At 46.6% G+C, this 25536-nt stretch overlaps 1 protein-coding gene and 1 non-coding gene across 4 annotated transcripts in view; both read left to right on the top strand.

Annotated features, from left to right (window-relative positions):
- The window catches only part of PABPC4 (poly(A) binding protein cytoplasmic 4), a 147046-nt gene that overhangs the window by 42714 nt on the left and 78796 nt on the right, over positions 1 to 25536 (top strand). For all 3 annotated transcript variants that reach the window (XM_085648354.1, XM_085648355.1, XM_085648353.1), the window contains 7 exons: positions 1273 to 1388; positions 1749 to 1888; positions 6075 to 6169; positions 9059 to 9196; positions 10357 to 10452; positions 22337 to 22609; positions 22874 to 22961. In XM_085648354.1, the coding sequence (XP_085504480.1) occupies positions 1273 to 1388; positions 1749 to 1888; positions 6075 to 6169; positions 9059 to 9196; positions 10357 to 10452; positions 22337 to 22609; positions 22874 to 22961 (946 nt within the window). The remainder of the gene's footprint in view (positions 1 to 1272; positions 1389 to 1748; positions 1889 to 6074; positions 6170 to 9058; positions 9197 to 10356; positions 10453 to 22336; positions 22610 to 22873; positions 22962 to 25536) is intronic.
- Positions 21013 to 21141, top strand: LOC146857742 (small nucleolar RNA SNORA55). The gene has a single exon (XR_014980384.1). It is a non-coding gene; the product is annotated as a small nucleolar RNA SNORA55 (small nucleolar RNA).

Raw genomic sequence — 25536 nt, forward strand, 5'->3', positions numbered from 1 at the left:
GCAAATGAGGGGATCACTTTGCTTTTGCGCCCTTGCCCTATTATATACAGGGGCGAGAGGCAAACAGGCCCTTAGGAGGCACACTAATAATGCACCACAAAAACGTCACAGCTCGGAGGGAACGGAGGGGGTGGGGAGCACCCTGCGGATGTTTGGCCCTAGCCCACAAGTTTTGCCTACTGTTGTGGCTCTTAAGTTGCCAAGGGCACCACCAACGGAAAAGAGAGCATGGGGGTGCAGCATCCTCCCCCCCCCCCCCCCCCATCCCCCGGCAAGGGAATTCTACCAAGTGACTAAAAGTGGACAAGGTCAAAGAAAATATGACACCCCAGGCATTCTGTCAACAAATCAGGCACTCTCAAGGCTGAAAAATGTGTTATATAGTCTAGGAGTGCAGTGACCCTGTTGGTTGGTTGGTTCTCTGGCTGCATGCTTGTGTCCCAAGTTGGTCAAATAAGGGCACAGACACGTTTTGTGATTTTTGCAAGGTTTTATTCAGCTATGTTCTGAATGCTGAGTGTACTGATTCTTCAGGAAATGTTGCGATGCTTTATTTATTGTAATAACTGCAAGTGGTTACAATGCTTTTTAAATATAAAGATTGCAGATGGATTATGAGTACTGAAGTCAGTGATAGTGATGCAATAGGACATGTGATTCTGGTCTTTAAGTGTGATAACACTGACAAAGGCTGTAGACCTGCTTCATTGAAAGTGACACCCTTCTATATGAGTTTGTGCTGTATTGTATGAGGGAGGGTTTCTGTTATTTTTGGGGTCAAGTATAATGATATCAAAAGTATTTCCACCAGCCTTGTGTATATTTGTAAATTACTGCATATTATTAAAAAGTGTGTGTTTAATAAAAACACATTTCCTTTTTTAAAGAAAAAGCACAGCCTGGACTGTCATTTATTGAGTATTATTACTGCGTGCCAGTGAATGGTTATTACTAGCCCCACCACCTTCCCTGAGTAGATCTTGGTATGCTCTGCCTTGCAACCCTCATAGATTCAAGTGCTGCAAAGGAGTGTTTGTTCCCCAGTAAAGGGATGATTTAGAACCCATTACTTGTGCAGGCCACGCAAGTATTGGCCAGTTTTCTTACTTGTAACTCCGATTGAAGAATGATGTCACAGCTGATGCGACCCAACCTACTGTCATTGACCATCAGAAGGGTCAAGTAATTCAGAATGATACCTGAAGCTCCTGGATGACTTGTGTTGATCACCACAGCTCTTGGCTTACTCTTTTCTACTTGGTCTTATTGCAGGTGGTGTGTGATGAGAATGGCTCCAAGGGCTATGCCTTTGTGCACTTTGAGACCCAAGATGCTGCAGATCGCGCCATTGAGAAAATGAACGGCATGCTACTGAATGATCGCAAAGTGTAAGTGGACCACACCCATCATCTGATCAAGGAAAGTAGACATTGATCTGCCACCTTTTCAGTCCCCTTTAAGAGTGACTCTAAGCCTAACTAATTTTCTAGGACCTTGGAGGGTGACATTCAGCCTAATTCGGTTACCTTGGAGAGCGACTGTTATACTAATTCCGCCCAACTTCCTCCAAAATATAATCCTTATTCTAACTCGCACTGAGGGACTTTTATCCAAATGGGTGCAAAAAGTTCCCCATTTGGATAAAAAGGATTATGGACTACCTTCCTAACTCCCTCTCAAATCAGAGTGACCACCGTCATTTTTTCTAACTCTTGAGAGCTCTTATCACATTGTATTTGTACCTTCAGGTTCGTAGGGCGCTTCAAGTCTCGGAAGGAGCGCGAAGTGGAGTTGGGCGCGAAAGCCAAAGAATTCACCAATGTTTACATCAAGAATTTTGGGGATGAAATGGATGATGAGCAGCTGAAGGAGCTCTTTAGCAAGTATGGTGCGTCCCACAAGGGGATGGGCGCTCTCACTGCATTCTGTTGATCCAATGAGAAATCCTTCTCCTTTCTCTATATTTTATGCCCTCAAAACATTATGCTTTCTCCCCACACCATAGGGTCTGTGCTAACACTTTGCTGTCTTTACATACCAATCTTTTGTCAAGACACCTTTAATTTTTGTGCAAGTAAAGCATTGCTTCTCTTTCCCAGTAGTGTCTGTGGATATCGCAACCAAACCTTACTTGAATGATCTGTGCAGCTAGTGATGCACCCTGAAACAATGTTGTTATATATATCTTGGGTAGTTAATAGTTAGGATTGTGTTTCCATAGGAAATGCCTTTTTTTATGCTAATAACTTTGGCCCCATTTGACAAATGTCCACAAAACGTTCCGAAAGTGCTACCTTTTGACGAGTTTGCACATAAAGTTTTGGGGTGATCGGTCAAGCGGGGCGCCAAAACTAATTTTCCCTATTAATTTTTAAATAGGAACTTTAGACACACCTACAGCCCAAACTGCTGAACGGATTTACACTAAATTTTGCAGCAAGCTAGATTTTTGTCCAGAAAGAGTGCTTTTTCTGTTCTGGTGTAAATCTGTTCAGTAGCTTTTGAGGAATTAGTGCTAATAAAATTGTTATATTTAGGGACGTGGAGCATCCGTGGATCCGACAAATCTCCTGCTGAGATCTGATTGGCTACCACAACCAGGAAGTTGTGGCAGCCTTTTTGGGACTCAGAACTCAGTCCAGAGTCCTAGAAAATGCCCATAAAGACATAAGGGGGCAGGGTACAGAGACCCTGAAACCCGGGCCCTGGTGGTGGAGTCCCTCTGGGACCTTGCCTGGGGCAAAAAACGCCTTCCTCTTCTGCCCCATCCTTCTCAACCCCCCAGCCCTCTCCCCCTGAATTTTGCTGTAAGTTTGCAGAGGATCTACAAATCCGCGGCAAAAGAAATGCTGGCTCCTGCGCATTTAAAAACACCCCCCGCCATGTGTGGGCCAGTGGAGGGAGGCGCAGCATTAATTTAAGGAGGAGGGGCGCGTGGCCCCCTTCCCAAGCCTGGCTTTCCATCCTCTGGGGCATAGAATGACCCTGGGGACCCCATCCCTCGGGTCCGTAATTTCAAAAATGGGGAAGAGGGACACGTGGCATCCCTCCCTGATCCATACTATGGCCACTGGGAACCCATCCTCTGGAGCCAGCTCAGTGACGGTATCCCGAGGTCCCCAAACCCCCGGACAACATCGATTTCCCTGCACGAAGGTTCAGGCAGGGAAAATGTGAAGTTCTCCCACTGGGTGGGAGCACAGAGCTGCTGCTGCCCAGTGGGAGAATTAAGAATTTTAGTGAGGGAATTGCTTTCATCGTGTGGGAGTAAAAGAAAACTGCTCCTGTGGGGCTGGAGTAATTTCAGCTCCCACTGCACCCGCAGTGGTTGCACGCAGGGGAGCCAGCAGGGCTACGGATGCCCTGGGCCTCCCCCTGCTGCCACCAATGTGGGACGAGCTTGGGGGTGCCCTAGGGCACAACTTGTGGAATGTCCGGGGCCCCCCTCCCCGAGCTGATTTAGACCCAAGAGAGCCCATCCCCCAGGCCAGCCGTTTTTCTTTATTTTTATTAAAGACAAGGCAAGTCGAGCCACTCTCCTCCGCCTTCTCCCCCCACCCAGGCCATTTTCTGCCCCGGGGACCCCATCTCTAGTGTGGGTGCCCTGTTTGCAGGTCCTCGTCTACCATGAATGCTCCCTGTAAGGAAAACCCGACACCTCTGCACACTTCCTGGCCCTGGCCCATGAGGAAGAGGAGCAAAGGTGTCCCTACGTCCCGAGCATCGTGAGGCTTGAGCCCCCCATTGGTTCAGCCCAACCAGTCTCCCAGCCAAAGCCTCTTTTTGCGAAGACCGATCCCCGTTGATTTCCATAAGGCACCTGACGCTGTTTTGCACTTCTGCACCCGGCCGCTCTAGTGCTGCTGATGGTGTCAGGCAGGTGTAGCCTTAGATCTTGCCCTACACTAAATTCAAGTCCCGGAGATTGGTCTAGTAAGTCACTGTACTGTACCTGAATGCCGTACTTGTTTTTCCTCCCATTGGATAACATTCAGCTTCTGAAAAATGCACCGTCGACTTTTTAAATGCAAAAGTAGATCTACTGAAAAACATATTTACCTGATCGTATTGATCTGGTGCCTAAATATATGTAAAGATGCGTGTTATTTTTATGAACTAGCGTGGATCTTCTTATTGAGTTGTGTTCATCATTTATTGACTATTGCGTGTGCTTGCAATTGTCTTGCAGTCCTCTCTGATAAGTCAAAGGCTGATCAACCACACTACCCCCAGAAGAACACCTTGGGATTGCTAGAGCAAGCCCTTGTCCACTCATAAGGGAACCCCTGTACTCCTTGCACGATTTCTCATTTTAATAACTCCTTTAAGGAGCCAGTTTTCTACATTGGTGGTGCAGCGGTAGGATACAAGACTAGACATTTGCTGTACCATTTGGCTAATAAGTTAATCCACTAAGGATTCCAAAATTGTCATTAGCTAAAAATATGTTTTTACGATTTCTAATTTTTTCCAAATTGTTTTTAAACTAGCTAATAGGACCTTGTGTTAAGTCCCACAGTAAAACTATTTTGGAATTTAAAAATGTTTTTAGTCAGTTAGGCTCTTAAGAGAGTACATAGAATGTTTTGTAGTTTTCTACAAAGTCCCAACGACTTTAAAACCATGAATGAGGAAGCAGGTTCCTCCTAGGAGCTCAACCTGTGGCCCTACAGAAACCTTAAGTTGGACAGACTCAGCCGAGCTTGGAACCGCACCATGGGGCCTAAACCCAAGAAGGCACATCTGCAAAAACTGCTTGCAGAGAATGCTAGGACCATGGCTGAGGGAGCAAACCCCCTCTTGGAGAAGGGTAGGTGGATGCTGAAGTGGATGAAGTCAATGATGATTCCAGCAGAAATCCTACAAAAAGCAGTACTGGGAGTGTACTGGGAGGACAGTGTAGGGATAGGCTTCTGACACTGAATGAGGCAGATGCTGAGTCTTAAGACCTCATGAAGGATACCCTGATTGATGGCTTTGGACTCACCATTGAGGAATACAGGTTCACTGAGACTCGAAAAATCCAGAGTCAGACCTGGGTAGATTTTGTAGACGTTTCAGTGAAGACACTAGGTGGCTGGTTGGAAGGCAACACTGTACAAGACTGTGATTGGCTCTATAATCTTATAATGAAAGAGCATCTGTTGAGAAATTGTATTCCTGAGAAATTACATCAGTACCTGGTAGACCTAGGTCCACTTTCTCCTTAAGAGTTGGGAAAGAATGGAGACCACTGGGTCAAGACAAGGGTAACCAAGACAACTCATGGTGGGGATGACCAAACGAAAGGGGTTACTAAGCCCCCGCAAAGGAAAGGATGGTGACCAGTTTAAAAATAGAGAGAGAGTTTTCTCAAGGCCCTGAGAAACCTGTTCAGGAGGGTGGGCCTGAGCCAATCCACAGTCTAAGGGTGGGTACCAGGGTTAAAACGGGAATCCCAAGAAGACTTGGTGCTTTAATTGCAAAGCCAGTGGGCATCAAACTGGAGACCCTAGCTGTCCCAACAAAAAGATGGGATCCCAGGTGGACCCTGACCATGTCAAAGAGCTCACTGAAGCAACTTTATTCTCAGAGGGTGGAGTGGATGTAGCTGCCCTGTATGTCTGGTGCAGTAATCTGGAAAAATACAGACAACAGCCACGTATTAATGGGGTTAAAGTTGTAGCACTAAGGGATAAATGTGCTAGTGTCACTATGGTGCCTGAGAAACTGATATCCCCAAGACAATACCTGACAGTCCTCAATGCTGAAAATCAGGCTAAGGTACATCCTATGGCGATGGTGTCCTTAGAATGGGGAGCAATTACTGGACAAAAGAAGGTGGTGGTGCCCTCTGCAGTACCTCTAGAATGTCTGCTATGCAATGATCTGTAACCTCAGCACGGGCTGAGGTCGAAAGAAAGACCTTTGCAGCTATGCTGAATGAAAACCCCTGTTCATAGGTACACTGTCATAGGTACACTGTCTATGTTGACATGCTTTTGGCAAGTGGTCCTCAGGGAGGGGGTCTCTTGTAGCTAAACATTTTCTGTTGTCTTCCCAGCTACAAATAACAATGTTCTCTTTGATTTCAGGGAAGACTCTAAGCGTAAAAGTCATGACGGATCCTAGCGGCAAGTCTAAAGGCTTCGGTTTCGTCAGCTTCGAGAAACATGAGGATGCAAACCAGGTGAAACCCCTTCTGCTTAAGGCTGTTGGTGGGGTGGAGGGAGAAGAGAAAGAGAGGTGTTTACAACCATTGGTGCTGCACTAGCAGGAAGCAGGAAGTCGGAGGCTATTATATAATGCTACCAGATACAGAAGTACCTCTGGGGAGGCTAGCTATTACTGAAGGGGTTGGAGTTTTTTTTATCAAGAGTATCTGACATCACTGGAGAGTTCAAAGTATCTGAAAATATCATCCAAGCACCTGGCATTCCTCAAGAGTTCACACCATGGAACAATAGTTCCTAAGTATTACTGTTTCCTTCAGAGAGTCTGAAAATATTGCCAAACATCTGGCATATTTAATATGTTAAAATATTTCCCACGAGTATATAACATTACTGAAGGGATACGAATATCCAAGATTATCACTCAAGTGTATCTGACAATAATCAGGGGTTTATATGATCTCTTACATTGAAGAAGTCACTAATACCCTGAACAGAATTAAGTCTGGCTCCCCTGCTGATCCAGCTTCTTCTCTCATCCTATCTAAAATTGCGCCTATCTTGGTACCTCACCTAACTAAAATTTTTAATCTCTCACTTTCTCACACAACGGTCCCTTCACACTGGAAAGAAGCCATCGTCAGACCCATCCTGAAGAAGCCCTCTGCCGATCCTTCCCTTCCTATGAATTACAGGCCCATTTCTCTGCTCCCGCTGTTTGGCAAGATCATGGAATCCCTAATCAATACCCAACTCATTAAACACCTTGAGTCTAATAAAATTCTAGACCCATCCCAGTCTGGATTCAGGGCATTCCACAGCACCGAAACAGCCCTACTAGAAACAGTCGATAACATCAGGTTAGCATTGGATGCTAAACAATCTGCCATTTTAATATTACTTGATCTATCTGCAGCCTTCGACACCATCTCACACAGCATTTTGATAGAACGGCTGACAGAGGTTGGTGTCGAGGGCTCAGCCTTGGCATGGATCAAAAGCTATCTGACTGGACGTACCTCAAAGGTTCAGATTGGCAAATTTTCATCTGCTAATCAGGAAGTAGATAAAGGTGTGCCCCAGGGCTCTATCTTGAGCCCCACGCTTTTTAATCTTTATGTCTCTCCCATTGCAAGATTAATTAAAGCCTACGGATTTGAGACCGTGTCTTATGCTGACGACACTCAAATCCTTATCACCCTGGGACCTAACGCCACCGACATCAAATCGAGATTCCAAAAATGCATGCTAGCAGTAAAGGACTGGATGACAGAGAACTATCTTCTACTCAATGCGTCTAAGACGGAGATTGTGCTTTTTGGTAATGCTCACAAGCATTGGTCCGACGAATGGTGGCCAGCACCGCTGGGTGCCTGTCCTCCTCCCAAACCAGCAGCCCGCAACTTGGGGATAATGCTAGACAATAAGCTTACCTTGGCAGACCATATTAATAACATCTCTCATACCAGCTTCGGACTCCTGCGCAACCTAAAGAAAATCTTTAAGTGGATTCCTCTGTCCTCCCGCTTACCTTTAATCCAGGGACTAATTATTAGTCGCCTGGACTATGGCAATGCTCTTTTTGCCTCTATTAATGAGAATCTCCTGAACAAACTACAGGTTCTTCAAAATACAGTAGCCAGAATGGCCCTTGATCTACCCGCCCGTAGCTCCTCTGCCCCCTGTCTGAAGGCGCTTCACTGGCTCCCCATTAAGAAACGTATTAAGTTTAAAATGTGCTGCCTAGTCCATAAATCTCTGAATGGCAATGGTCCAGTCTACCTAGCAAACAAACTGACGAACTACCGCCCTGCTAGAACACTTAGATCTTCCAGCCTTCACCTTTTAGCGGTCCCCAAAGTACGAACCGTCAGAAATGGAGATAGATCCTTCTCCAAAATTGCCCCAGAAAGCTGGAATACTCTGCCTCTACACATAAGACTTGAACCCAGCCATCAGAGATTCCGCAAACTTCTGAAAACATGGCTATTTTAATTCTGCATGTCTCCTACCTCACCATCTGACCATCTGTCTGCGCTATGAGACCTTCGGGTGATATACGCGCCTTACAAAAACCAATACATAGACATAGACATGAAGGTGTCAAAATACCTTTAACATAACTCAAGGTTATTACAGAATCTCAAACATGGCTCAAGAGCTCAAAGTATTTGTCGTTAACTCAGAATTACTCAGAAAATCTGACTATCCTCGAGACTTCAGTGGGTGTGCCTGGCATTACTTGACAGCTGCAAGACTACTTCTGATAACAGTCAAGAGTTCAGAGACTAACCTTTCTCTTGCATTCACTTTGATGTCCCGAAGTTGAAATACAAATAAAGTGTTAAGGTGTTAAAGATGCAAAGTCCTTCTCTGCAGATGCTTCAGGTATTGTTCTGGGTCTAAAGGAATGGTGGAACAGTATTTAATAGAAGTTGCATTGATAGTTTTATATGACTGTGTGACAGCGATCAGTTACTTGTCTCGCACTACCAGGTACTGGTGATTAAACTTTTTGATATGACGTTTTATAGTGGAATGAAGGTCATTACTGGTAGCATATGCAGGACCTTTGGTTACTTCAGAATTTGGGTTGCTATTGGGCACTTTGATTTGAGACCTCATGTCTTAAGTGGTCAGGTGATGGATGTTCCTGGTTGTCTTGATGTAATATGAGAGGGATCTAGCAGTCTTAGGAGTTTTGGGAATCCAATGAGGAGCATCTAGTTCTCTCAAGTTTTAAGTAGAAATGGGGAGAATCGGTCTGTAGTTTTGGTGTGATTTTGGGTCGGGCTGGGCATCATTTAGAGCTGCAAAGGGTTCTGCTGTTAGTATGCCTTCTTCCGGCACTTAGGATACAGAGGCATTTCAGTGTGGAATCCATATTGATGGAAATGTCCCTTCAGGCTGTAGAAGAAATGAATGGAAAAGACATCAACGGCAAAATGGTGTTTGTTGGCCGGGCTCAGAAGAAAGTGGAGCGCCAGGCGGAGCTGAAGAGGAAGTTTGAGCTGCTGAAGCAGGAGAGAATCAGCAGGTACCAGGTAGGAGTGCCCCCTGCCTCTTTCAATCATCTTTATTTTAATTTCTCTTCCCTCACCCACCAAATATGGTAAAAATCACTTGTTCACTGACTGCTAGGACAGTTGGTACCACTCCTTGGATAATCGCTCAATGCTTCCTCTGTCTCCATCCCTGTGCAGATATGTTGCTAATGCTCTGCTTTCCCCTTCTGCCCAACTCGCTTTGAGCAAGATTCCGTTCTGCCCCAGATCTAGGAGCCTCTCTGTAGACCGTGTTTGAAGAGGGCACTGGAGGTGTACTGCACATTTCATTATAATCCAGAGTTCTATCTGCTCCCCTTCCATGTCACTCTAAAAGCAAGAGCAGGGTGTTGACGCCGATTTGACCCGACAGTGAAACATGGAAATCCACGGCAGATGGCTTCAGATCTGCCAAGAGAGCACACGCGCTGTGAGATGATTGTCGTAAATGCTCTCCTAGCCGCCTATGATGTCATTGTACACTCAGCACCTTGTGATTGGACCCCCCTTCCCCAAACCTTCTCTGTGTTATTGGGCCACTTGGCGTCACCAGCTCCACCCATGTGTGACTTGGCTCTCAGCTGAGAGAGATATGCATTTGACAAAGTGGCAGAAAATCCCTGGCGAGTGGAACGTTTTCCTGTTTCTCTGCTCGTGTTTTTTGTGGCTGCTTTTCCACCTTTCTTGCCTCCGCTTTTATCGACTCCTTTTATTTTTCCCGCTCTTGACTCCATGTTTACATTAGAGGGATGAACACTTGTATTGGAGTTGATGCATAGCATATGAATCTATAATTAGAGCTGCCTGTAAAGATTGCATGCACTATACATTTTATTGCAACAAACCCACCCTTCTTGTGCGGTTGAGTTGGTGCAAATATGGTTATTATTATTACTTTGTATCCTTGTTTATAATGCTGCACACACTTAACTCGCATATTATATGCTGCCAAGGAAAAATATAGTCTGGTGGTAAGGAGCGTTGCGTGCTTTGGGTTATCAATATTTGGTCATTCTCAAAACACTTGTAGTTCCATTCGCTATTGTCCCCTTTTATCTCTACGCCAATTGTCTTCTTTCCCTATAAGGCCAGTTCTCTTCTACACCCTCTTTTTACTCCCCTTCTTTTACACCCCCTAATGGCTCTATTTCTGCTTCCAGGGTGTGAACCTGTACATTAAGAACCTGGATGATACAATCGATGATGAGAAATTGCGGAAAGAGTTCTCTCCTTTCGGCTCTATCACCAGCACCAAGGTAGTGTATTCTGGAGCAGGGCTCACTGAGAGGATACTGGAAGCGGGAGGAGGAATACTGTGTTGTCCAAATGCATTCTGTGAGAGAACCAGAAGCGAGAGAGAAATCCTGCTTTGTATAACTGAATTCAAGGAGGGTACCGGGAATCGACCGAGGCTTACTGTTTTCTCTATTAATCGTGTAACCTCCTCTTGCTTCTATATTCTGAAGCTACTTAGGAAGGTGTTCCCTTTTATTCCGTTGGAGTTAAGGTAAACAGTGGTAGTGGCCCTAGTCTTATCCCGTCTAGACTACTGCAGTGCTCTATTTCTAGGCATTGCAAAGGCACAGAAGACTAAATTACAGTCCATTCAAAATGCTGCGGCGCGGCTACTATTGAATATTCCTGAAGGTCACCCTATGTCGGATGCCATCAAGTCGTTGCATTGGCTTCCAATACAACAACGTCTAGAATTCAAGGCCTTATGTCTGGCTCATAAGACACTTTATGGCGGAGGGGCTGCAGACCTTCGAAAAATCTTCCACTGGTACGCTTCCACAAGAAGTCTTAGATCTGCTAATTCTGGTCTCATTTGTACCACGAAAGTTCGTAGACCCAGATGGGGTGGTAAGAGTTTATCTCATTGTGTGGCTAGGCTGTGGAACCAACTACCTATCACAGTCAGACTCCAACCAAACAGGACAGTGTTCAGGAAGCTCATAAAAACATGGCTGTTCCACAGGACTTCAGGTGTCGGTTCTGTTGACACTGGTCCTCCCTCTCTTTCACCCCAGCGCCAAGACGCCTCGGCATTCGTGCGCTCTACAAATGTCAATCCAAAGACACTGTGTAAGGACACCGGAAGCCATGGGGTTGCACTATAAGAACTTCCTTACAAGGGGCTGGAAAATCTGCACCCATTAAAAGTGCGGATGACTGATTAGGGATTGCAGGCAGAGATGTAACCAGGCAGCATGAAGGGAGCTGATAGCTCTCCCCAGCTTTGACCTTCTCTACCTGTGAACCACCTGCCTGTCGTACTCCTTCCACTGCCATTTACGATCTGCTAAGAGCAGGTGGTAAATGGTAAATGGTAATGGTAAATAGCCAGCGAGGCATGTGAGCTGTAGATCACATGCTGTGCATGGCCCGCCATCTAGTGTTGCGTCCGGATGTTTGTACTTTGTTTTTGTTCGAAAAAAGTCGTTCCAGTCACGAGGTAGGTGACTCCTCCTTTCGGTGATAGTGCGCATCGGCTCCATCATTAGATTGTTTTTTTCCGCCATCGGGTTCGGATGTGTATTGTTACGCTCCAGTTCGGCACCATTTCTTGGACCCCTTCGACACGCAATCCACTACCCTTGATGGTATTGTTATCGATGGCGGCTTCCCATTCTCCACGTATCGTCTCAACTCAAAACAACTTCGATTGCAAAGCTCGTGGCGGGCCGTCGGGCCTACCCTCGCCGACAGCGCCAGCAGTCGATGTAACAGGCTCCTTTTAAGTTCTACAAAAGGGGGTGGTGATGGGCGGAGCATCAGAGCCAATCAAACACTCACACCCAGTCAACAGATCTGGGTTTGATCCATCACCGTTCTTTAGCCCACTTTGCCACCCCAGTTCAGACATGGCCATATGCAAATCAGTCTGACCCTGTGCCTCATGGGAACAGTCCAGCCCGAACTGCCAAGCCATGCCTTCCCTGGACCGGAAACAAGCTTCCTAGGACCGGTTTCTGGCATTTCAGCCGTCTTCAGCCAGGCTTGCTTGAATCCAGTGGCAAAGTGAGCAAGGGACTCACGTCTGAGCATACCCTGCCAACTTATGGCGAACAAAGCGGTACAAAAGGGGGTGGTGATGGGCGGAGCATCAGAGCCAATCAAACACTCACACCCAGTCAACAGATCTGGGTTTGATCCATCACCGTTCTTTAGCCCACTTTGCCACCCCAGTTCAGACATGGCCATATGCAAATCAGTCTGACCCTGTGCCTCATGGGAACAGTCCAGCCCGAACTGCCAAGCCATGCCTTCCCTGGACCGGAAACAAACTTCCTAGGACTGGTTTCTGGCTTTTCAGCCGTCTTCAGCCCGGCTTGCTTGAATCCAGTGGCAAAGTGAGCAAGGGACTCACGTCTGAGCATACCCTGCCAACTTATGGCGAACAAAGCGGTACAAAAGGGGGTGGTGATGGGCGGAGCATCAGAGCCAATCAAACACTCACACCCAGTCAACAGATCTGGGTTTGATCCATCACCGTTCTTTAGCCCACTTTGCCACCCCAGTTCAGACATGGCCATATGCAAATCAGTCTGACCCTGTGCCTCATGGGAACAGTCCAGCCCGAACTGCCAAGCCATGCCTTCCCTGGACCGGAAACAAGCTTCCTAGGACCGGTTTCTGGCATTTCAGCCGTCTTCAGCCAGGCTTGCTTGAATCCAGTGGCAGTGTGAGCAAGGGACTCACGTCTGAGCATACCCTGCCAACTTATGGCGAACAAAGCGGTACAAAAGGGGGTGGTGATGGGCGGAGCATCAGAGCCAATCAAACACTCACACCCAGTCAACAGATCTGGGTTTGATCCATCACCGTTCTTTAGCCCACTTTGCCACCCCAGTTCAGACATGGCCATATGCAAATCAGTCTGACCCTGTGCCTCATGGGAACAGTCCAGCCCAAACTGCCAAGCCATGCCTTCCCTGGACCGGAAACAAGCTTCCTAGGACCGGTTTCTGGCATTTCAGCCGTCTTCAGCCAGGCTTGCTTGAATCCAGTGGCAAAGTGAGCAAGGGACTCACGTCTGAGCATACCCTGCCAACTTATGGCGAACAAAGCGGTACAAAAGGGGGTGGTGATGGGCGGAGCATCAGAGCCAATCAAACACTCACACCCAGTCAACAGATCTGGGTTTGATCCATCACCGTTCTTTAGCCCACTTGGCCACCCCAGTTCAGACATGGCCATATGCAAATCAGTCTGACCCTGTGCCTCATGGGAACAGTCCAGCCCGAACTGCCAAGCCATGCCTTCCCTGGACCGGAAACAAGCTTCCTAGGACCGGTTTCTGGCATTTCAGCAGGCTCGACGTCACGAGATGCAACACCAAAGCGGCTCCACACCAGACATCTTCGGCGAAGATTCCGACACAGAACATCACGTTGAAGGAGCAGAGGAAGAAGAACAAAATGTCTTCATGTTGAAGGCAGTCAGTCCTCCCAGGGGTTCTGGAGGTTGCTAGCTGGAGGACAAGATGATTTTTGGTGCAGGATCTCTGGAAACTGCAGACGGGCCGGTAGGGCTGGGGCCAAGTCAGTTGTTCTCTGCAGTCTCCTCTGCTGGGCGTCTTCTTTCGTCTTTTTTCTTCTTAGGTTGCGGGAATCTGCCTTCTTGGTTCAGCGCTGCCCCCTAAATACTGTATTTAGGGGGTGTTTTAGGGTCTTGAGGTCAGTAGCCAATGGGCTAATGACCTTAGGGTGATTAATCCCTTGGTGTGCTCACCCCACGTGGGGGGGTGGGCACAATCCCTAGTCCTGATTGAGGAGTGCCTGCCGTCTGCAAGATGGCGAGCACTGGAGAGTGGGCTTCACCTCGCCTCCCCCACCTGAGGGGTGTAGTTGGCAGAGGTGGGCACACCTCCTGGGCCGGCTAGTTTTTCCCGCTTGTTTTCCTGCCGAAAGGGAGGGGAGACAGGAAGGGGGCCTGCTCCAGGAGAGGCTGGGGGTCGCACTACAAAGGCTGCCAGGCCTTTGAAGCTCCCCTGCCACAGATGGCTCTTCCTGGCCTGGGGAAGGTGTTAACACCTCCACCCAGGAAAGGCTGTTTTTCTGGGCTCAGGGAGCGTAGGCTCCCACCCTAGGGGTCCAGAAACATGTCTCGTGGTGGCAGGCTGGTGTGTACCAGTCAGGGAACCCACCAGAGGCTGGTCGTTTTTCAGGGGGCATCTCTGACATGCCCTCTGTGCGCATTTTTCATTAAATCCCACACTGGCATCAGTGTGGGTTTAATGGGCTTAGAAGTTTGATACCAAACTTCTCAGTTTTCAGTGTAGCCATTATGGTGCTTTGGAATTCGTAATGGCAAGCTCCCAGCACCATATACTCTTAATGGCAGCACTGCACTTACAATGCCTAAGAATGGGCTTCGACACTGTAGGGGTATAGGGCTCATGCACGTGTACCCTCACCACTGGCATAGGGCACCCAGCTAGAGCGGTGACTGATCTATGCCGGGGCAGTGGGTTGTAGACATGGCACACAGGGATGTGTGCCATGTCAACTCTTTACTTTATTCTGCACCATAACACGCAGCCTGCAAAGGCAGTAATGTGTGTGTAAAGGTACAGGGCCTCTAAGGGTGGCACAATAAGTGCTGGAGCCCTTAGAGGTCTTCCCTGGTCACAGTGCCCTGGGTACCTGTGGTACCATTTACCAGGGGCTGACCTGTGGCCAGAGATGCCAATTGGGTTAGTTTTGGAGAAAGAACACAGGCTGGGAACCTGATTGGCAGGGACCCAGGGCACATCAAGAAAAAGTGCATCAGTAGTCTGGCAAAAAGTGGTGGGGTTACTGCAACAGAAACCCACTTTCCTACACAAGCCTTCCGGATCGGGCTTGAGCCGCCCCCATATCAATGCTGAACCGACACCTTCTGCACCAAAATCGAAACATCTCCTGGTAACAATTCCACCGTTACCGAAGAATCCACCTTCCGCACCAAAAGGCTCGGAGCCGAAACCTTCGACGCCAAAACCGGCGAGTAAGGAAAAAGACACTCCGTCTAAAGAGCCTCGGCCCGATGCTCTGCCTTCGGATCCGAAGCAGAAAAAACTGGTTATATACCCTGATACAGGACATGCCCATGCCACCATTTCAAAGGAACATCAAATAAACCAGCCAGAGGATTACCACATTCCTCTCAAAAGGAAAAGTGTAGGTACTAACCCTTCTCCCCCTTACATTCCACCTCCTTCTCCCACTGATCCCAGTTTACTTATTACACCCTTAAATTCACCACCACTATCACCTGACCCACAGGATGACGGGGATGGGGATGAGGATAAGTATACGCCACAGGACATAGTCCCTTGGGAGGATTATAATACTGACCCCAATACAGATAATGATCCTGATCTGTATCCGTCTATACCCTCCCCACCTGATGATAACATTGAATATGTTGAGCTTCTTAACAGGGCTGCTTAATATCATCGGGTGGAGCTCCATAAAGAGACGTTAGAAGAGGATTTCCTCTTTGAGACCCTTAGTTCCTCTCAAAGAGTCACTCATACATTGCCAATTTTTTAAGGTACGTATGTTAAAACACACAGATGACATATTTAAAGATCCTGTGAAGGCAAGAATTATTACACCTAGGGTGGAGAAGAAATATAAGCCTGCCCCTACTGACCCTGCTTATATCAGAGGTCAGTTGCCCTTAGACTCGCTTGTGGTTTCCAATGCTCGCAAGAGAGCTAACTCACAAACCACAGGTGAGGCTCCTCCTCCCGATAAGGAGTCTCAGCTCATTGATGCCTCTAGCAAAAGAGTGGCTTCACAAGCAGCCAATCATTGGCGCTTTGCCAATGCTCAAGCTTTGCTGGCTCGCTACGATAGGGCTCATTACGGTTAGTTGAAAAAACTCATGCAATTTCTGCCTGATGAACACAAGTCTAAGGCTAATGATCTTATCCAAGAATGTAAAGTCATCACCAATACATCTATCAGGTGTGCCCTAGACGCAGCAGACACTGCATCCCGTGCAGTAAATACTAGAGTACTCCTACGCAGGCATGCTTGGTTGAGAATCTCAGGATTCAACCATTTGATAAGGAACATCTCTATGGCCCAGCGGTTGATACCTCGCTGGAGAAAATGAAGAAAGACACAGAGGTCTCAAAGTCCATGGGGGCTTTGCAATTACCTACCAATAGGGATTCCTTTCGCCGATCCTTTTACAGGGGTGGTTCCAAAAATGTATCCACCGAAAATCCCTCCTCCTCTTACAAGGGCAATAACCAATCCCCCTCATCAAGAGGTTATTTCAGAGGAGGTTTTAGAGGAAACAACGGTTAGGGAAGAGGCAGAGGCAACTCCACGCGCACTTTCCCCACAAACAAACAGTGACTTCCTTCTGTTACCCCCCGATCATTCCACTCCTGTCGGGGGACATCTCTCCCAATTGCTACCTGTCTGGAATTCAATCACCTCATACAAATGGGTACTACAAATTATCCAGTATGGTTACTGCCTGGAGCTTACAGACACTCCCCCAAATATTCCTCCAAGATCACATGCAATGTCACAAGAGCATCTTATCCTTCTAAGGCAAGAGGTTCTCTCTCTGTTGGAAAAACAAGCTATAGAGCCAGTCCCATTACAATACCAAGTGGACCGGAGTATACTCTCTGTACTTTTTAATTCCCAAAAAGGGCGACTCTCTCAGGCCAATATTAGACCTCATAGAACTAAATCTATACATTCAGTCGAACCATTTTCCCATGGTCACACTCCAACAAGTACGTCCACTCCTTCAGCAAGGCGAATTTTGGTCCACTCTGGACTTTAAAGATACCTATTTCAATATTCCCATTCACCCTGCTCACCACAAATACCTCAGGTTTGTGGTAGAAGGCCAACATTATCATTTCAAGGACCTCCCATTCGGAGTTTTCACAAAATACCTGGCAGTAGTTGCGGTTCATCTAAGAAGACAGCACATCCATGTCTTCCCTTACCTAGACGACTGGCTCATAAAAGCCAGCTCGCAGCAAAGCTGCCTATGCCACACTCAAAAAAACAGTGCAACTACTTCACAACCTTGGGTTCACTGTAAGCCTTACCAAGTCTCATCTCCAACCGTCCAACATACAAGTGTATTTAGGAGCCACAATAGACACTCACAAAGCTCTAGCGTGTCCCAACCCAGTCAGCATCCGCAACATGCAGACTCTAATCTCACAGTTTTAGCCCCAACACTCATTACCAGCTCAAGTGTTTATGCAATTGCTAGGAATGTTGGCGTCTTGCATCATAATCGTTCCTTACGCAAGAATCCAAATGCGCCCCCTTCAAGAGTGCTTGGCACGTCACTGGAACCAGGCTCAGGGTCGTTTATCAGATCTAGTGTTGGTGGACGGCTGCACCCATCGCTCTCTGCAGTGGTGGCATACACAAAACCTTTCAAAGGGGCGGCCCTTCATCGACCCAGTTCCACAGATTGTGCTAACAGCAGACTCATAGCTCACTGGTTGGGGAGCTTACCTCCAAAAGCATACCATTCAGGGCATGTGGACTCTGCTACAAAAGCAACTCCACATAAACCATCTCGAGCTGCTAGTAATTTTTCTAGTGTTGGTGGACGGCTGCACCCATCGCTCTCTGCAGTGGTGGCATACACAAAAACTTTCAAAGGGGCGGCCCTTCATTGACCCAGTTCCACAGATAGTGCTAACAGCAGACTCATAGCTCACTGGTTGGGGAGCTCACCTCCAAAAGCATACCATTCAGGGCATGTGGACTCTGCTACAAAAGCAACTCCACATAAACCACCTCGAGCTGCTAGTAATTTTTCTAGCGCTCAAAGTGTTTCAACTTTATCTAGTAGGCAAAGCTGTCCTAATTCGCACAGACAACATGACAGCAATGTACTACATACTAAAACAGAGGGGGACACACTCTCTCCAGTGGTCACAATTAGCTCAGAACATCTGGAGATGGGCCATAACTCACAAAATATATCTCCTTGTAGAACCCCTTCCAGGAGTAAACAACCAGATTGCTGATCTACTCAGTCGTCAACGACAAGAGATCCACGAATGGGAACTCCACCCTCAAGTTCTTCCTTTCTTTCAAATGTGGGGCTTCCCAGAGATCGATCTGTTCTCCACACATCTAAACGCAAAATGCCCAAGCTTCGCGTCCAGGTATCCACACCCATTATCCAAATGCAATGCACTATGGATGAACTGGTCAGGGATATTTGCTTACGCTTTTCCGCCTCTTCCACTCATTCCATGAGTGGTTCGGAAGCTCAGGCAGAAGTCCATGACACTAAACCTAGTTGCTCCCACATGGGCCCATCAACCCTGGTTCACAGCCCTGTTGGAGTTATCAGTAGTTCCTCACCAAAAACTACCCATTACTCCCAATCTCCTCACTCAGAACCGTGGAGAAATAAGGCATCCAGATCCCAGTAATCTCAACCTTGCGATCTGGCACCTGAAATCTTAGAGTTCTGCTACCTCAATCTTCCCCCAGACTGCATGAATATCATCAAAGAGGCTAGACGCCCTACTACAAGAGCATGCTATGCAGCAAAATGGAAGTGGTTTGTGATATACCGTAATAACAAATCAATCCGCTGGACTCTTCAATCCAAAACATCATTTGCTATCTGTTACATCTACAGCATTCCAAATTAAAGTACACATCCATACGCTTACATATTGCTGCATTTATGCAGAACAGACAACATCTGTGTCTTTTCAGAGGGCCTGCTATTAAAGCATTTATGGAAGGACTTAAGAGTCATTCCCCCCACACTTCCACCTGCTCCAATGTAGAACCTCAACATTGGCCTTACCTGACTCATGGGTCCACCTTTCGAGCCATTGCACAGATGTGAACTACAATTTCTCACTTGGAAGGTAGCTTTCCTCATAGCCATCACATGTCTGAGGAGAGTGGGTGAGCTTCAGGCACTAACCGTAAAAGAACCATTTTTACAAATACACCAAAACAAAGTGGTTCTTAGGACTAACTCCAAATTCCTACCTAAAGTCATTTCTGCCTTTCATATCAAGCAATCTGTTGAGTTGCCTGTGTTCTTCCCTCAACGAGATTCCGTGGCAGAACACGCTCTTCACACTCTAGATGTGAAAAGAGCATTACTATACAACATTGAAAGGACAGAACCTTTCCGTGAGACCAAGCAACTCTTTGTTGCTTTTGCTCCACCACATAAAGGCAATCCTATATCAAAATCAGGTATTTCACAATGGATAGTCAAGTGCATTCAAACATGTTACATTAAAGCAAAACACACATTGACTATTCCCCCTAGAGTGCACTCACAAACTAGGGGCCTCTATGGCATTTTTAGGAAACATACCCATAGATGACATCTGCAAAGCTGCAACATGGTCTACACCACACACATTCATAAAACACTACTGTGTAGATGTGTTAGCTAGACAACAAGCTAGTGTGGGCCAAGCAGTTTTACGTACACTATTTCAGACAGCTGCAACAGCTACAGGTTAGCCACCGCTTTGGGAGTTACTGCTATATAGTCTATGCACAGCATGTGATCTACAGCTCACATGCCTCGAACAGAAAATGCTACTTACCACGGTATGCATCTGTTCTTGGCATGTAGAGCTGTAGAGTCACATGCGCCCACCCACCTCCCCAGGTACCTGTACCTGTTGCAGTAATATCTTACTTAGATACAATCTACATGGACATCTCTCTTTACTACTCTTACTAACTCCATCATCACCCTCTGCGGCAAAACAATCTAACGTTGGAGCCGATGCCCATGCGCACTATCACCGAAAGAAGGAGTCACCAACCTCGTGACTGGAAAGACTTCTTCGAACAAAAACAAAGTGCAAACATCCTGACCCAACACTAGATGGGGGGGGGGCTATGCACAGTATGTGACTCTACAGCTCTACATGCCAAGAACAGATGCATACTGTGGTAAGTAGCATTTTCCTTATTAGGTCCGGAAAAAGGTGCCTGGTACTCCCAGGTCCGCATTTTATTCCGGGGTCAATAACTGCTGATGTCTGTTGTTTGGTGCAGGGATACTGGCCAGAATCTTCGATTCAGAATCCCCTCAACTTGCCCCTTCCCCTTTAGTGTCCCCTCACCAAATCACAGACCTTTGGGCACTAAGTATCCGAGGAGGCATATTGCTTTCTCTGAAGAGCCTTTAACAAATGTACTGTGAGTTGAGCTCTTTTGGGTCATAATGTCTATGCTGATGGCAATCTATAAGGTACTGTGAGCATGACTACTCTGGGGGCTTACGTTTGTGGATGGATCTATTGTATATGCTAAATATAAGCCACAACAAAGCCTCGCTTCTTGCGGTCAGTGGAGGATAGATTGATTTACCCTGAGCAGAGGTCTGTAAAGAGCAGAGGTCTGTAATTCTGCCTTAATGGTGTTTTTTTATGTCACTGCCGGAAGTCAAAGATGATTATTTAGTCTTAGGGGCAGAAGTGAGGCATATGTGCTGCATTTGAGTGTACCATGCTGGGTGCATGAAAAGTGTACTCTATACCATGGGTAGGGGTCAAACATTCTGCAGTGAGTAAGGTTCATGTCACTTGGGCTTGGTAGATGGTCAGTCTTGTGAGCAGCACACACCTCACGTCTGGCCCAGAGTTGTAATATTCTGTACCTACGACTACATGGCAGACGAGTTTAGAGCATGTGAAGCTGCATAGGTAAAACCGAAGGTGACAGGTAAGTAACATTTTCCATGTCCTGGATGGTAATGAGAAATACAATAGCAGCATGGAGTTGGGTTCAAGTGCCGTGGGCAGTTATGATAATTTGTTCTTGTAAGGTGCGCCTATCTCATTACTGCCCGGGCTCTGCTGTGCTCGGGGAGGTCAGTGGGTGCCACATCAATACAGAGTTAATCCAGACAGGGGCTTTACTTGCACTGTGCTCTGTCTCTACAGCTCTGTTACAGTGCTACAGATGGACTTCAATGGAAGGGGGTGGTAAGGAGAGATGTGAGTAGAGCAGTGCCTGCCAAGGGCTTACCTTTCACGTCCTCATCAGTTCAGATACAAATGCACAGATAGTGGTCACCTAGTCTCTCTGCTTTTCCCACAGATGAGACATCTCCTTTAAAAGATACACTTCTCATAAGTTCTTTCCTCAGGTGGAAAGTGTATGTCTCCCATTTATCTCGACAAAACCGTGCACTGTTCCATCATGGACGGACAATGTACCCCTCTAAATCTAGACAGCACGCTGCTTTCCTCTCCCATCTAGAAAGGGGTAGTTCTCTGCTAAAAAAGAAGTGCATAAAATTCCAGACCTGTTATAAAATGGAGCATGGTTTCACTTCCCTATAAAGATTGCTTTTCTACCTCGCATGTAAAGAGACAAACCAAATCTCTTTGCTTCAAGAAAGCTCTTCTGTTCACTCTCCCTTCAGTAAGAATTCCCGCCCTTTCTCCCTTAAGAAGGGGAGACTGGGGATTATAACCTAAGAAGCAGACATTACCCCTTTTATCTCTAGATCCAGTGCTCCAAATCCTGCTACAAAAAGTCAGTGTTCCCTGGCGCTTTGGAAAGGATTGCTGCCTTCTCTACTAAAGAAGTGCTTCTTAAAGAGTGTAGCGTCTGTTGCGTGCCCTAGAATCCTTACCTGAAGTCTTTACCTAAGCACTAGGGAATCACTATACACAATACCTTGTGTTTCTGATTTAGATACATTTTAGGTTTCAGTGTGAAGAGATCTCAATTGTACACAATAGATACTTTTTTAATTGACAGGCTGCAGAAAGAAAAGAAAATATCAAATGGGGCTGATGGGGATGTGGATGGAGCTATGACGGATGTGCATTGGTTAAAGATGCTGCTTCCTTTTTCAGTTGATTCTGGAGCGCAGTTGGTCTGAGGGTATTTTCTTTGTAGGGTTTTTTCTTCCCTGGAGGGATAGGGTTGGATCATTAGAGAAGGCAGAATCAACAGGGATGGGCTAATTGGTTTATGAACTGCATTCTCTATTGCAAGTGATGATGATGATGATGATGGAGGGGGCGGCACTAAGACCATTTATTCCTTGTTTTCTTGTCCCCGAAGTGAGCTGTGTTAGGAGGAAGCAGAGCACATGTGTATGGACCCGTTAGTTGATGATATCCCTTCCCTCTTATAGGTGATGCTGGAGGACGGTCGCAGTAAGGGTTTTGGGTTTGTTTGTTTCTCCTCACCCGAGGAAGCCACAAAGGCAGTGACAGAGATGAACGGTCGTATTGTGGGTTCCAAACCTTTGTACGTAGCCCTGGCCCAGCGGAAGGAGGAACGCAAAGCTCATCTCACGAACCAGTACATGCAGCGCATCGCAGGAATGCGGGCACTGCCTGCCAACACCATCATCAACCAGTTCCAGCCTGCCGCCGGCGGCTACTTCATGCCAGCAGTGCCTCAGGTATATAGTTTGCCTTCCTGATGAGCATTTACAAGTAGATAATACTGCCCTCTCCTCCGTCTGATCTAACATCTCCATGTCGGAGTTGACCGTGACATTGTACTGTTTGACCCGGAGATCACTTCACCTTCTCCCCACTGTGTTTTAACATATTCCAGTATGTGGTGCTCACCTCACAGACTCCAAATTCCTTTTGTTTGTGTTTTTCCTCACATAATGGATATTTACAATTCCCAGAGATAATGCCTCTTTCTCCTCCTGCAGGCTCAGAGCAGACCGACATACTATGCACCAAATCACATGGCCCAGATGCGGCCGAACCCACGCTGGCAGCAGGGAGGACGCCCACAGGGTGAGTATATTCTGTGGTTATGCTTCAGTGTAGGTGTGTGCGCAGAGGATGCCCCCAAAGTGAATGTGGATGGGGACTGCTACCGAGGATACTGTAGTTGGAAATGTCCCAAGTTAATTTGTGTTGGGGAATTACCCTGGAGAGTGTATCCTGAGGGATGCCCCAAAGGGACTTTTATGACAGGCACTTCCAATGTGAGTTTGGGTTACTACAGAGCTTTTGTGTATTGTTGCATTTAAGGTCAGTGTGGGCTGGCAATATTAATAACTTTTTTGGGGCGATTGGGTGTAATGCTCAAACAGGGAAACAGTCATCTGAACATTAGTGGTTTACGAAGGACAATCTGTGGGGAGGAACAGTGGTCACCGGGGCACAGTGCTGGTGAAGAGTAGCCTCTATTGGGAAAGGTTACATTCCCCTGGGAAGAATGGTTCTGGAGACCTATGACATCCCATTCAAAGGGGTTATTGGGAAAGAAAGACACCCTTCCCTTGCATCCACTCCCCAAGATATGGCAGTTATCTCTAATGCTCCTTCTCGCCCTCATTAGGGGGTCCTTAGGATTTCACCTTTTCCGCGAACCAACCGCCCATGAAATGTTAAACCTCCCCCTTGAAATGTAACGCTTCTCCAGAACTGCAAGCTATCCGCTAACATCTTTAAAATGTTACCAGACCGGGTCTAGTAACTTGAGGTATCTACTCGACCTAACTGTGATGCACTCGACCCACAAACGGGTCTCTCACACATTTTCTTCAAACCATCAGGAGCCCCACTAACCCAGGAAACTGTGGTCCACGATATGTCTTCTTTCTAAAGGAACAATAAGAAATGCCTCGTCAGTTATGCATAGAGATACCACAAAATCTATGTATGATCCCTAAATGGAGTACATAATTCTATTTATTAAAGCAAAATAAAAACAATGCAGCGGGTTAACAAACAAAAGAAAGGTGAAACAAATCTTCTAAGCTCAGGCATATCAATGTGACAAAGATAGTAAAACAACGAACTGAAAGTACCAGTGCTCACATATATTAATGAACAATTTAGCATGTGAGTCAAGGTACCATTGTCAACGACGTTTCGATCCCTTAATTAGATATAGGGATGCTCATAAGGACACAAGGGCTATGCCTGAGATTGTATACGTGTTACAGAATATCTAATTCATTTCCAGCTAGAAAGGAAGAAAGAGGGGGAAAAAAGGAGAAACTAAATTAGTTGCCCTTAATACTACAGCGGAGTATGACCTTCCGTCCTCATCAGAGGTACATGCGAAATGTGCCTAGGTACATCCATGCATGTGACTACATACAACACAAGTTTTTAATTCCAATGTGCTTGGAGTGAATATAAAAAGTATAAACTGAAATGAACATGCACGCTATTACTGGCGGTGCAGGAAAAATAGTGAGAATGGCGAAGAGGCTGTGAATTAACACATGCGACTGGCGGAAACGAGTGAACTGACCAAGAAGGATCCGATTGGTAGTCCTTTGCAAGCAAAACGGTGGAGAGTTTCTGAAATAAGGGACAACAGTAGCATAGGTGAGGAGCCGTGATGACCCGCGGTCCCACTGGGGTCCAACCATCAGATTGGGTGTGCTATGCAGTAGATGGAAACGAATACCGTCTTTAAGAAAATAAATAATCAGTGTCAAATCATCAAACAAATATCTGGGACTAGATGGGAAATATTGCCCATTACATAGGCGTGAGAGTAGGAAATCAGTTTAGAGGAAAGTTGTCTAAGGGCACGATGGCCACGGGGACAGATGCCACACCGAGGGGCGATGGTCTTCGCTCTTGAGAAAAAAGGCCCTTCAAAACAAAATTCCTCATAAATGGGCGAGGGGAATAATGAGAATTAGCCGGGAGAAGGAGTAAATAAAAAGCCTTGCACGCGGTAAGGCAATTACCTTAATGTAACTCAAGCCCGTCTCATTAGGAAGTATATGAATGACAAAGATGGAGGGTCTAGAACAAAAGGGAATAAATGAATTGGGGCATGGGCAATAATTGCAGTCCGTAGAGACTGGGGTTTGTGGAGTTCATTTTTACCAGAGTAACGGTCATCTGGGTGTACCGCTGGGGCTCCAATTCAAGGATGCATCAGGCAATGCACCAGTCCTGATGTTACTAAATAAAGGAAACTGAGATACGCGCACAAGCGCGATGGGGTGTGCCACGTGGGGGCCATCTTTCATGAATGAAGAAGGATAAAGGGATAAAAGAAGTAGTGAAAAGAAATACAAGGGCCATGCAATAATGTGTCAGTGCAAGGCGAACACAAAAGAGATCTCAGGTATGCAGCAGAGAAATAAGATTAAAAGTGGTCATGCCATTATGTATCAATGCGCCAGTGCAGGATGAATTTATGGCCCGAAAACGACAAGTGCCATGTGCGCGTGCATATAGGAGAAATAGACTAAACAACCATATTGAAAGAATTGAGAGGTCACAGCGAACCCTATCAAGCTGGGTAGAGAAATTCCAAAAGCCTCATTGTATGTGTTAGTGTTTGGGGAACAACAGTTTGTGAGCAGAAAGCGGCATATCATCACAAATCCCT

This window comes from Triturus cristatus, chromosome 3_2 (assembly GCF_964204655.1).
Source record: "Triturus cristatus chromosome 3_2, aTriCri1.1, whole genome shotgun sequence".
NCBI lineage: Eukaryota > Metazoa > Chordata > Amphibia > Caudata > Salamandridae > Triturus > Triturus cristatus.